The following is a 14,668-nucleotide window of genomic DNA, read 5'->3' on the forward strand; positions in this document are numbered from 1 at the left end:
AGGGGGAGCTCACTGCATACATTTATATATACAGCCACCACGGGGGGGGGGGGGGGGGAGCTCACTGTATACATTTGTATATACAGCCACCACTAGGGGGAGCTCACTGTATACATTTATATATGTACAGCCACCACTAGGGGGGGGGGGGCTCACTGCATACATTTATATATACAGCCACCACTAGGGGAAGCTCACTGCATACATTTATATATATAAAGCCACCACTAGGGGGAGCTCACTGCATACATTTATATATGTACAGCCACCACTAGGGGGAGCTCACTGCATACATTTATATATACAGCCACCACTAGGGGGAGCTCACTGCATACATTTATATATATAGCCACCACTAGGGGGAGCTCACTGCATACATTTATATATACAGCCACCACGGGGGCGGAGCTCACTGTATACATTTGTATATACAGCCACCACTAGGGGGAGCTCACTGCATACATTTATATATACAGCCACCACGGGGGGGGGGGGAGCTCACTGTATACATTTGTATATACAGCCACCACTAGGGGGAGCTCACTGTATACATTTATATATGTACAGCCACCACTAGGGGGGGCTCACTGCATACATTTATATATGTACAGCCACCACTAGGGGGGGGGGCTCACTGCATACATTTATATATGTACAGCCACCACTAGGGGGAGCTCACTGCATACATTTATATATACAGCCACCACTAGGGGGAGATCACTGCAGACTGTGTTATGGCTGAGTTCCAGCCCAGCATGCCCACCTACAACCTTCCTTTCTGACTTTTTTTGTGTTTTAGCTCACAATTCTGGATTTTTATTTCTTTAGAGAAAAAGGAATTAAAATAAAAAACTATTCCCAGATTGCAGATTACTGTAATCAGTTTCTATGTTTTACAGCCGTGCTCTGGCGTCAGAGGTGTCTTCTGTCTATGCAACATGATTCAGCAGATTCCTGGGCCCCGGGTGACTACTACGTGACACACCAAGTCACTCAGAGCAGGAATCCGAGCGCTGCTCACCACCAGCCTCCAGGAGATAAGTTTCCACCACTGAACAATGGAATGGCAGTGGCTCACCCTCTGAAATCCTGGCGGGCGCTCCTTTAATCCGACATTTGATCATTCAGCAAATGCTATTGGGTCTCGTTCTTGCCGAATTGAAGGAATTTTGCAGAAATCAAAAGTAATGGGAAGTCCGGACGGGTGGGATATGCTGCAGAAAACCCGCCAGCAGTCCCAATATGCTTTGCGGTGTAATCGCACCTTTACGTTATTACATTATTTGCATATTTCATTGTCTCCATCAAAATTAGGGACGAGCAAACTTGTGTTTTTAAGTTCGTGGTACAAGGTTCGGTTTTTTAAGAATTGCGTTATGGATTCCGCTATAACTTATGGTCGGTGGTAGCGGAATCCATAACGGAATTCTTAGATAACCCGAACCGTGCACGCCGAACTTAAAAATACAAGTTCACTCAAAACTAATCAAAATCCATGTAAACATATTGCTACAAAATAATTCTTCGGAAGGTTTGGCGACACTTTGCAGCGATCCTCGGCTTTTGTTTAAGCTGCAGAGACGATGACTGCACACAGGTACTGAGCCCCACAGAGGCCTCCGCCCCTCCCCCCACATACCAGGGCCCCGCACATACATGACACACGCCCTGTCATGGCGGTGAGCACGAGAACAGAAGACGCAGAGACCGGGGAATGATTTTATAATATTTTATGAATATAATACCGGAGGATCGCCTTCTTTCTCACGGAATCTCGCTGTCGGTCTGGGAAGAGAAAGACGTCCAGTTATACGGGAGGGGGTGTAGGATAGGGATGTGATACACGTCCTGCACACGCCACATACCGCTATATACATACTGGTCAGCCGGTGACAATGGCGCCAATCACGTTATCACCCACCTGAAGCCGGTGATACACCCAGTCCAGAAGTGCGGTGAGATTGGCGTAGACTCCGGGCCGATTCGGTCGCCCACAACCTTCTCCCCAGCTGACGATGCCGACCTGCCACCATAAGCCGCCCTCCTGGCAGACGAGAGGACCCCCGCTGTCCCCCTGTGCGGTAAATTATATTGTCTCAGGATAAAAGGGTGATGAGTTCAGACATGTAAAATGTATTAAGCTATAGGGGGCGCTCCAGACCCAACATCCAGACTGCTGTTATAGGGGGTGCTCCAGACCCAACATCCAGACTGATGTTATAGGGGGGCTCCAGACTATACATCCCGACTGCTGTTCTAGGGGCAACTCCAGACCCCACATCCCGACTGCTGTTCTAGGGGCCGCTCCAGACCCCACATCCAGACTGCTGTTATAGGGGGCGCTCCAGACTATACATCCAGACTGCTGTTATAGGGGGGCTCCAGACTATACATCCCGACTGCTGTTATAGGGGGGCTCCAGACTATACATCCAGACTGCTGTTATAGGGGGCGCTCCAGACTATACATCCAGACTGCTGTTATAGGGGGGCTCCAAACTATACATCCCGACTGCTGTTTTAGGGGCCACTCCAGACACCACATCCAGACTGCTGTTATAGGGGGCGCTCCAAACCCAAAATCCAGACTGCTGTTATAGGGGGCGCTCCAGACTACACATCCAGACTGCTGTTCTAGGGGCCGCTCCAGACCCCACATCCAGACTGCTGTTCTAGGGGGCGCTCCAGACTACACATCCAGACTGCTGTTATCGGGGGCGCTCCAGACTATACATCCAGACTGCTGTTATAGGGGGCGCTCCAAACTATACATCCAGACTGCTGTTATAGGGGCCGCTCCAGACTACACCTCCAGACTGCTGTTATAGGGGCCGCTCCAGACTACACATCCAGACTGCTGTTATAGGGGGTGCTCCAGACTACACATCCAGACTGCTGTTATAGGGGGTGCTCCAGACCCAACATCCAGACTGCTGTTATAGGGGGGGCTCCAGACCCAACATCCAGACTGCTGTTACAGGGGGGGCTCCAGACCCAACATCCAGACTGCTATTATAGGGGGCGCTCCAGAACCAACATCCAGACTGCTGTTATAGGGGGGCTCCAGACCCAACATCCAGACTGCTGTTATAGGGGGTGCTTCAGACTACACATCCAGACTGCTGTTATAGGGGGAGCTCCAGACCCAACATCCAGACTGCTGTTATAGGGGGAGCTCCAGACCCAACATCCAGACTGCTGTTATAGGGGGCGCTCCAGACTACACATCCAGACTGCTGTTATAGGGGGCGCTCCAAACCCAAAATCCAGACTGCTGTTATAGGGGACGCTCCAGACCCAACATCCAGACTGCTGTTATAGGGGGCGCTCCAGACTACACATCCAGACTGCTGTTATAGGGGGCGCTCCAAACCCAAAATCCAGACTGCTGTTATAGGGGACGCTCCAGACCCAACTTCCAGACTGCTGTTATAGGGGGCGCTCCAGACTACACATCTAGACTGCTGTTATAGGAGGCTCCAGACTATACATCCAGACTGCTGTTATAGGGGGTGCTCCAGATTACACATCCAGACTGCTGTTATAGGGAGCGCTCCAGACTACACATCCAGACTGCTGTTATAGGGGGCGCTCCAGACTACACATCCAGACAGCTGTTATAGGGGGCGCTCCAGACTATACATCCAGACTGCTGTTATAGGGGGCGCTCCAGATTACACATCCAGACTGCTGTTATAGGGGGCGCTCCAGACTACACATCCAAACTGCTGTTATAGGAGGCTCCAGTCTCACCATCTAAAATGCTGTTATAGGGGGCGCTCCAGATTACACATCCAGACTGCTGTTATAGGGGGCGCTCCAGACTACACATCCAGACTGCTGTTATAGGGGGCGCTCCAGACTACACATCCAGACACCTGTTATAGGAGGCTCCAGACTACACATCCAGACAGCTGTTATAGGGGGCGCTCCAGACTACACATCCAGACTGCTGTTATAGGGGCGCTCCAGACTACACATCCAGACAGCTGTTATAGGAGGCTCCAGTCTCACCATCTAAAATGCTGTTATAGGGGGTGCTCCAGACTACACATCCAGACTGCTGTTATAGGGGGCGCTCCAGACTACACATCTAGACTGATGTTATAGGGGGTGCTCCAGACTACACATCCAGACTGCTGTTATAGGGGGCGCTCCAGATTACACATCCAGACTGCTGTTCTATGGGGTGCTCCAGATTACACATCCAGACTGCTGTTATAGGGGGCGCTCCAGATTACACATCCAGACTGCTGTTATAGGGGGCGCTCCAGACTACACATCCAGACTGCTGTTCTATGGGGTGCTCCAGATTACACATCCAGACTGCTGTTATAGGGGGCGCTCCAGATTACACATCCAGACTGCTGTTATAGGGGGCGCTCCAGACTACACATCCAGACTGCTGTTATAGGGGGCGCTCCAGATTACACATCCAGACTGCTGTTATAGGGGGCGCTCCAGATTACACATCCAGACTGCTGTTATAGGGGGCGCTCCAGACTACACATCCAGACTGCTGTTCTATGGGGTGCTCCAGATTACACATCCAGACTGCTGTTCTATGGGGTGCTCCAGATTACACATCCAGACTGCTGTTATAGGGGGCGCTCCAGATTACACATCCAGACTGCTGTTATAGGGGGCGCTCCAGACTACACATCCAGACTGCTGTTCTATGGGGTGCTCCAGATTACACATCCAGACTGCTGTTATAGGGGGAGCTCCAGATTACACATCCAGACTGCTGTTATAGGGGGCGCTCCAGACTGCTGTTATAGGAAGCGCTCCAGACTACACATAGCAAGTAGATCCTGACACATGAAATCCTTTTTATCTCTGAACCTATAAATCAATGTGATTTTACAATTTAGATTAAGCTTATTTTATCTGCAGGGTTTATGGCCAGAGGGCAATGAGCAGATGTGACAGGGCCGCAGGGACTGACGTCAGGGGTCCTAATAGTAGTATTATGGGCCTCTCATGGTGACCTTGGTCTCTGGTTATTGTAAGTCCTGGAGCCGCTCTCCGAGGTCCTGGGATATACAGTCCCCACTAGAAGTGGTCAGACCGTTGTTTTTAGACTGGTAAATGTGTCCAGGTCTCCATATTTACCATGTTCACACAGGGCCAGCAAATCTGCTGCAAAATCTGAACATAGAAACATAGAATGTGTCGGCAGATAAGAACCATTTGGCCCATCTAGTCTGCCCAATATACGGAATACTATGGATAGCCCCTGGCCCTATCTTATATGAAGGATGGCCTTATGCCTATCCCATGCATGCTTAACCTCCTCCACTGTATTTGCAGCTACCACTTCTGCAGGAAGGCTATTCCATGCATCCACTACTCTCAGTAAAGTAATACTTCCTGATATTACTGTTAACCCTTTGCCCCTCTAATGTAACACTATGTCCTCTTGTAGCAGTTTTTCTTCTTGTAAATCTTCTCTCCTCTTTTACCTTGTTGATTCCCTTTATGTATTTAGCAGTTTCTCTCATCTCCCCTCCGTCTCGTCTTTCTCCCAAGCTCTACATGTTAAGGTCCTTTCATCCTTCCTCGGTCTCCTCGCTGTAAACCATTGATTCATAATTGACGTTCCAAAGATGGTTCAACGTCAGCAGAATCAGTCCTTGAAATAATGCCATTATTTTATTTCACAGCAGATATCACACGGATGTGTCCTAAATGCAGATTATTGTATACGTGCCATACACAGGGGTCCATACACAGGGGTCCCTACACAGGGGTCCCTACACAGGGGTCCCTACACAGGGGTCCATACACAGGGGTCAAACTCCATACACAGGGGCCCATACACAGGGGTCCATACACAGGGGTCAAACTCCATACACAGGGGTCCATACAGAGGGGTCCATACAGAGGGGTCCATACACAGGGGTCCCTACACAGGGGTCCCTACACAGGGGTCCATACACAGGGGTCAAACTCCATACACAGGGGCCCATACACAGGGGTCCATACACAGGGGTCCATACACAGGGGTCCCTACACAGGGGTCCATACTCAGGGGTCCATACACAGGGGTCCCTACACAGGGGTCCCTACACAGGGGTCCCTACACAGGGGTCCCTACACAGGGGTCCCTACACAGGGGTCCAACTCAATACACAGGGGTCCATACACAGGGGTCCATACACAGGGGTCCAACTCCATACACAGGGGTCCATTCACAGGGGTCCAACTCCATACACAGGGGTCCATTCACAGGGGTCCCTAAACAGGGGTCCCGACACAGGGGTCCATACACAGGGGTCCATACACAGGGGTCCATACAGAGGGGTCCCTACACAGGGGTCCATACACAGGGGTCCATACACAGGGGTCCAACTCCATACACAGGGGTCCAACTCCATACACAGGGGTCCATACACAGGGGTCCAACTCCATACACAGGGGTCCATACACAGGGGTCCAACTCCATACACAGGGGTCCATACACAGGGGTCCAACTCCATACACAGGGGTCCAACTCCATACACAGGGGTCCAACTCCATACACAGGGGTCCATACACAGGGGTCCAACTCCATACACAGGGGTCCATACACAGGGGTCCATACACAGGGGTCCAACTCCATACACAGGGGTCCAACTCCATACACAGGGATCCATACACAGGGGTCCAACTCCATACACAGGGGTCCAACTCCATACACAGGGGTCCCTACACAGGGGTCCATACACAGGGGTCCAACTCCATACACAGGGGTCCATACACAGGGGTCCCTACACAGGGGTCCATACACAGGGGTCCATACACAGGGGTCCCTACACAGGGGTCCAACTCAATACACAGGGGTCCATACACAGGGGTCCCTACACAGGGGTCCCTACACAGGGGTCCCTACACAGGGGTCCAACTCCATACACAGGGGTCCAACTCCATACACAGGGGTCCCTACACAGGGTCCCTACACAGGGGTCCATACTCAGGGGTCCATACACAGGGGTCCAACTCCATACACAGGGGTCCAACTGCATACACAGGGGTCCATACACAGGGGTCTAACTCCATACACAGGGGTCCAACTCCATACACAGGGGTCCATACACAGGGGTCCAACTCCATACACAGGGGTCCATACACAGAGGTCAAACTCCATACACAGGGGTCCATACACAGAGGTCAAACTCCATACACAGGGGTCAAACTCCAAACTCCATACACAGGGGTCCAACTCCATACACAGGGGTCCAACTCCATACACAGGGGTCCAACTCCATACACAGGGGTCCAACTCCATACACAGGGGTCCAACTCCATACACAGGGGTCCAACTCCATACACAGGGGTCCGGGTCCATACACAGGGGTCCGGGTCCATACACAGGGGTCCAACTCCATACACAGGGGTCCAACTCCATACACAGGGGTCCAACTCCATACACAGGGGTCCAACTCCATACACAGGGGTCCAACTCCATACACAGGGGTCCAACTCCATACACAGGGGTCCAACTCCATACACAGGGGTCCAACTCCATACACAGAGGTCCAACTCCATACACAGGGGTCCAACTCCATACACAGAGGTCAAACTCCATACACAGGGGTCCAACTCCATACACAGGGGTCCAACTCCATACACAGGGGTCCCTACACAAGGGTCCCTACACAGGGGTCCCTACACAGGGGTCCATACACAGGGGTCCATACACAGGGGTCCAACGCCATACACAGGGGGTCCAACTCCATACACAGGGGGTCCATACACAGGGGTCCATATACAGAGGTCAAACTCCATACACAGGGGTCCATACTCCATACTCAGGGGTCCATACTCCATACTCAGGGGTCCATACTCCATACTCAGGGGTCCATACTCCATACTCAGGGGTCCATACTCCATACTCAGGGGTCCATACTCCATACTCAGGGGTCCATACACAGGGGTCCAACTCCATACACAAGGGTCCATACACAGGGGTCCATACACAGAGGTCAAACTCCATACACAGGGGTCCAACTCCATACACAGGGGTCCAACTCCATACACAGGGGTCCAACTCCATACACAGGGGTCCATACTCCATACACAGGGGTCCATACACAGGGGTCCATACTCCATACTCAGGGGTCCATACACAGGGGTCCATACACAGGGGTCCCTACACAGGGGTCCCTACACAGGGGTCCCTACACAGGGGTCCCTACACAGGGGTCCAACTCCATACACAGGGGTCCAACTCCATACACAGGGGTCCCTACACAGGGGTCCCTACACAGGGGTCCATACACAGGGGTCCATACACAGGGGTCCATACACAGGGGTCCAACTCCATACACAGGGGTCCAACTGCATACACAGGGGTCCATACACAGGGGTCTAACTCCATACACAGGGGTCCAACTCCATACACAGGGGTCCATACACAGGGGTCCAACTCCATACACAGGGGTCCATACACAGAGGTCAAACTCCATACACAGGGGTCAAACTCCAAACTCCATACACAGGGGTCCAACTCCATACACAGGGGTCCGGGTCCATACACAGGGGTCCAACTCCATACACAGGGGTCCAACTCCATACACAGGGGTCCAACTCCATACACAGGGGTCCAACTCCATACACAGGGGTCCGGGTCCATACACAGGGGTCCAACTCCATACACAGGGGTCCAACTCCATACACAGGGGTCCAACTCCATACACAGGGGTCCAACTCCATACACAGGGGTCCAACTCCATACACAGAGGTCCAACTCCATACACAGGGGTCCAACTCCATACACAGGGGTCCATACACAGGGGTCCAACTCCATACACAGAGGTCAAACTCCATACACAGGGGTCCAACTCCATACACAGGGGTCCAACTCCATACACAGGGGTCCAACTCCATACACAGGGGTCCAACTCCATACACAGGGGTCCCTACACAAGGGTCCCTACACAGGGGTCCCTACACAGGGGTCCATACACAGGGGTCCATACACAGGGGTCCAACGCCATACACAGGGGGTCCAACTCCATACACAGGGGGTCCATACACAGGGGTCCATATACAGAGGTCAAACTCCATACACAGGGGTCCATACTCCATACTCAGGGGTCCATACTCCATACTCAGGGGTCCATACTCCATACTCAGGGGTCCATACTCCATACTCAGGGGTCCATACTCCATACTCAGGGGTCCATACTCCATACTCAGGGGTCCATACACAGGGGTCCAACTCCATACACAAAGGTCCATACACAGGGGTCCATACACAGAGGTCAAACTCCATACACAGGGGTCCAACTCCATACACAGGGGTCCAACTCCATACACAGGGGTCCAACTCCATACACAGGGGTCCATACTCCATACACAGGGGTCCATACACAGGGGTCCATACTCCATACTCAGGGGTCCATACACAGGGGTCCATACTCCATACACAGGGGTCCATACTCCATACACAGGGGTCCAACTCCATACACAGGGGTCCATACTCCATACTCAGGGGTCCCTACACAGGGGTCCAACTCCATACACAGGGGTCCAACTCCATACACAGGGGTCCATACACAGGGGTCCATACACAGAGGTCAAACTCCATACACAGGGGTCCAACTCCATACACAGGGGTCCAACTCCATACACAGGGGTCCATACACAGGGGTCCATACACAGGGGTCCATACACAGGGGTCCAACTCCATACACAGGGGTCCAACTCCATACACAGGGGTCCAACTCCATACACAGGGGTCCAACTCCATACACAGGGGTCCATACACAGGGGTCCATACACAGGGGTCCATACACAGGGGTCCAACTCCATACACAGGGGTCCAACTCCATACACAGGGGTCCAACTCCATACACAGGGGTCCATACACAGGGGTCCATACACAGGGGTCCATACACAGGGGTCCAACTCCATACACAGGGGTCCATACACAGGGGTCCATACACAGGGGTCCAACTCCATACACAGGGGTCCAACTCCATACACAGGGGTCCAACTCCATACACAGGGGTCCAACTCCATACACAGGGGTCCCTACACAAGGGTCCCTACACAGGGGTCCATACACAGGGGTCCATACACAGGGGTCCATACACAGGGGTCCAACGCCATACACAGGGGGTCCAACTCCATACACAGGGGGTCCATACACAGGGGTCCATATACAGAGGTCAAACTCCATACACAGGGGTCCATACTCCATACTCAGGGGTCCATACTCCATACTCAGGGGTCCATACTCCATACTCAGGGGTCCATACTCCATACTCAGGGGTCCATACACAGGGGTCCAACTCCATACACAAGGGTCCATACACAGGGGTCCATACACAGAGGTCAAACTCCATACACAGGGGTCCATACTCCATACTCAGGGGTCCATACACAGGGGTCCATACTCCATACTCAGGGGTCCATACTCCATACACAGGGGTCCATACACAGGGGTCCATACTCCATACTCAGGGGTCCATACTCCATACACAGGGGTCCATACACAGGGGTCCAACTCCATACACAGGGGTCCATACTCCATACTCAGGGGTCCATACACAGGGGTCCATACTCCATACTCAGGGGTCCATACTCCATACACAGGGGTCCATACACAGGGGTCCAACTCCATACACAGGGGTCCAACTCCATACACAGGGGTCCATACACAGAGGTCAAACTCCATACACAGGGGTCCAACTCCATACACAGGGGTCCAACTCCATACACAGGGGTCCCTACACAAGGGTCCCTACACAGGGGTCCATACACAGGGGTCCCTACACAGGGGTCCAACTCCATACACAGGGGTCCATACACAGGGGTCCAACTCCATACACAGGGGTCCAACTCCATACACAGGGGTCCAACTCCATACACAGGGGTCCAACTCCATACACAGGGGTCCAACTCCATACACAGGGGTCCAACTCCATACACAGGGGTCCAACTCCATACACAGGGTCCCTACACAAGGGTCCCTACACAGGGGTCCATACACAGGGGTCCAACTCCATACACAGGGGTCCATACACAGGGGTCCAACTCCATACACAGGGGTCCAACTCCATACACAGGGGTCCAACTCCATACACAGGGGTCCCTACACAGGGGTCCATACACAGGGGTCCATACATAGGGGTCCATACACAGGGGTCCATACACAGGGGTCCAACGCCATACACAGGGGGTCCAACTCCATACACAGGGGGTCCATACACAGGGGTCCATATACAGAGGTCAAACTCCATACACAGGGGTCCATACTCCATACTCAGGGGTCCATACTCCATACTCAGGGGTCCATACTCCATACTCAGGGGTCCATACTCCATACTCAGGGGTCCATACACAGGGGTCCCAACTCCATACACAAGGGTCCATACACAGGGGTCCATACACAGAGGTCAAACTCCATACACAGGGGTCCATACTCCATACTCAGGGGTCCATACACAGGGGTCCATACTCCATACTCAGGGGTCCATACTCCATACACAGGGGTCCATACACAGGGGTCCATACTCCATACTCAGGGGTCCATACTCCATACACAGGGGTCCATACACAGGGGTCCAACTCCATACACAGGGGTCCATACTCCATACTCAGGGGTCCATACACAGGGGTCCATACTCCATACTCAGGGGTCCATACTCCATACACAGGGGTCCATACACAGGGGTCCAACTCCATACACAGGGGTCCAACTCCATACACAGGGGTCCATACACAGAGGTCAAACTCCATACACAGGGGTCCAACTCCATACACAGGGGTCCAACTCCATACACAGGGGTCCAACTCCATACACAGGGGTCCCTACACAAGGGTCCCTACACAGGGGTCCATACACAGGGGTCCCTACACAGGGGTCCAACTCCATACACAGGGGTCCATACACAGGGGTCCAACTCCATACACAGGGGTCCAACTCCATACACAGGGGTCCAACTCCATACACAGGGGTCCAACTCCATACACAGGGGTCCCTACACAAGGGTCCCTACACAGGGGTCCATACACAGGGGTCCATACACAGGGGTCCAACTCCATACACAGGGGTCCATACACAGGGGTCCAACTCCATACACAGGGGTCCAACTCCATACACAGGGGTCCAACTCCATACACAGGGGTCCAACTCCATACACAGGGGTCCAACTCCATACACAGGGGTCCCTACACAAGGGTCCCTACACAGGGGTCCATACACAGGGGTCCAACGCCATACACAGTGGGTCCAACTCCATACACAGGGGGTCCATACACAGGGGTCCATACACAGAGGTCAAACTCCATACACAGGGGTCCATACTCCATACTCAGGGGTCCATACTCCATACTCAGGGGTCCATACTCCATACTCAGGGTCCATACTCCATACTCAGGGGTCCATACTCCATACTCAGGGGTCCATACTCCATACTCAGGGGTCCATACTCCATACTCAGGGATCCATACTCCATACTCAGGGGTCCATACACAGGGGTCCAACTCCATACACAAGGGTCCATACACAGGGGTCCATACACAGAGGTCCAACTCCATACACAGGGGTCCAACTCCATACACAGGGGTCCATACTCCATACTCAGGGGTCCATACACAGGGGTCCAACTCCATACACAGGGGTCCCTACACAAGGGTCCCTACACAGGGGTCCATACACAGGGGTCCATACACAGGGGTCCATACACAGGGGTCCAACGCCATACACAGGGGGTCCAACTCCATACACAGGGGGTCCATACACAGGGGTCCATATACAGAGGTCAAACTCCATACACAGGGGTCCATACTCCATACTCAGGGGTCCATACTCCATACTCAGGGGTCCATACTCCATACTCAGGGGTCCATACTCCATACTCAGGGGTCCATACTCAGGGGTCCAACTCCATACACAAGGGTCCATACACAGGGGTCCATACACAGAGGTCAAACTCCATACACAGGGGTCCATACTCCATACTCAGGGGTCCATACACAGGGGTCCATACTCCATACTCAGGGGTCCATACTCCATACACAGGGGTCCATACACAGGGGTCCAACTCCATACACAGGGGTCCATACTCCATACTCCGGGGTCCATACACAGGGGTCCATACTCCATACTCAGGGGTCCATACTCCATACACAGGGGTCCATACACAGGGGTCCAACTCCATACACAGGGGTCCAACTCCATACACAGGGGTCCAACTCCATACACAGGGGTCCATACACAGAGGTCAAACTCCATACACAGGGGTCCAACTCCATACACAGGGGTCCAACTCCATACACAGGGGTCCAACTCCATACACAGGGGTCCAACTCCATACACAGGGGTCCCTACACAAGGGTCCCTACACAGGGGTCCCTACACAGGGGTCCATACACAGGGGTCCATACACAGGGGTCCAACTCCATACACAGGGGTCCAACTCCATACACAGGGGTCCAACTCCATACACAAGGGTCCAACTCCATACACAGGGGTCCAACTCCATACACAGGGGTCCCTACACAAGGGTCCCTACACAGGGGTCCCTACACAGGGGTCCATACACAGGGGTCCATACACAGGGGTCCAACTCCATACACAGGGGTCCAACTCCATACACAGGGGTCCAACTCCATACACAGGGGTCCCTACACAAGGGTCCCTACACAGGGGTCCATACACAGGGGTCCATACACAGGGGTCCAACTCCATACACAGGGGTCCATACACAGGGGTCCAACTCCATACACAGGGGTCCAACTCCATACACAGGGGTCCAACTCCATACACAGGGGTCCAACTCCATACACAGGGGTCCAACTCCATACACAGGGGTCCCTACACAAGGGTCCCTACACAGGGGTCCATACACAGGGGTCCATACACAGGGGTCCAACGCCATACACAGTGGGTCCAACTCCATACACAGGGGGTCCATACACAGGGGTCCATACACAGAGGTCAAACTCCATACACAGGGGTCCATACTCCATACTCAGGGGTCCATACTCCATACTCAGGGGTCCATACTCCATACTCGGGGGTCCATACTCCATACTCAGGGGTCCATACTCCATACTCAGGGGTCCATACTCCATACTCAGGGATCCATACTCCATACTCAGGGGTCCATACTCCATACTCAGGGGTCCATACACAGGGGTCCATACACAGGGGTCCAACTCCATACACAAGGGTCCATACACAGGGGTCCATACACAGAGGTCCAACTCCATACACAGGGGTCCAACTCCATACACAGGGGTCCATACACAGGGATCCAACTCCATACACAAGGGTCCATATACAGGGTATGTGGAACACTTGGGCAAAACTCCGAGAATATTAGTCATAAGTACAGAAATCGCCACATTTATTAGTGATATATAGAAAAAAGGAGCCACCACCAGTGAAGGTGTAAAAGTCCCACTGAGGAGCAGGAGGTCCTGTTACATGGGGTCGTGGGGTCTCCAAAGCGTTTCCCCAATACTGCAGGTTCATCAGGGGACAATAAAGGGACATTAATAACTATCTTATGACATATAGACTGTATATACATCCAGGGCCGGACTGACCATAGACCCTACAGGGAAACCTCCCGGTGGGCCGATGCCCATGGGGCCACCCAAGCCCTCCTTACACCACCGGTCGGATGCTCTCGACATTAATTATTGCTAGGATCGTATGGTCCTTTTAC

The 14,668-nt window shown here is 52.9% G+C and overlaps 1 protein-coding gene across 1 annotated transcript in view; it reads right to left on the reverse strand.

Moving 5' to 3' along the window:
• Positions 1-1,733: 1,733 nt before the first annotated feature.
• Positions 1,734-14,668, reverse strand: part of LOC122942364 (transmembrane protease serine 3-like) — a 46,903-nt gene continuing 33,968 nt past the window's right edge. The window contains exons 13-14 of the mRNA XM_044299937.1: positions 1,922-2,074; positions 1,734-1,785 (exon numbers count right to left, since the gene is read on the reverse strand). Coding sequence (XP_044155872.1) covers positions 1,765-1,785; positions 1,922-2,074 — 174 coding nt within the window. The 3' untranslated portion in view covers positions 1,734-1,764. The remainder of the gene's footprint in view (positions 1,786-1,921; positions 2,075-14,668) is intronic.

The sequence above is a fragment of the Bufo gargarizans genome, chromosome 6 (assembly GCF_014858855.1).
Source record: "Bufo gargarizans isolate SCDJY-AF-19 chromosome 6, ASM1485885v1, whole genome shotgun sequence".
Classification (NCBI taxonomy): Eukaryota; Metazoa; Chordata; class Amphibia; order Anura; family Bufonidae; genus Bufo; species Bufo gargarizans.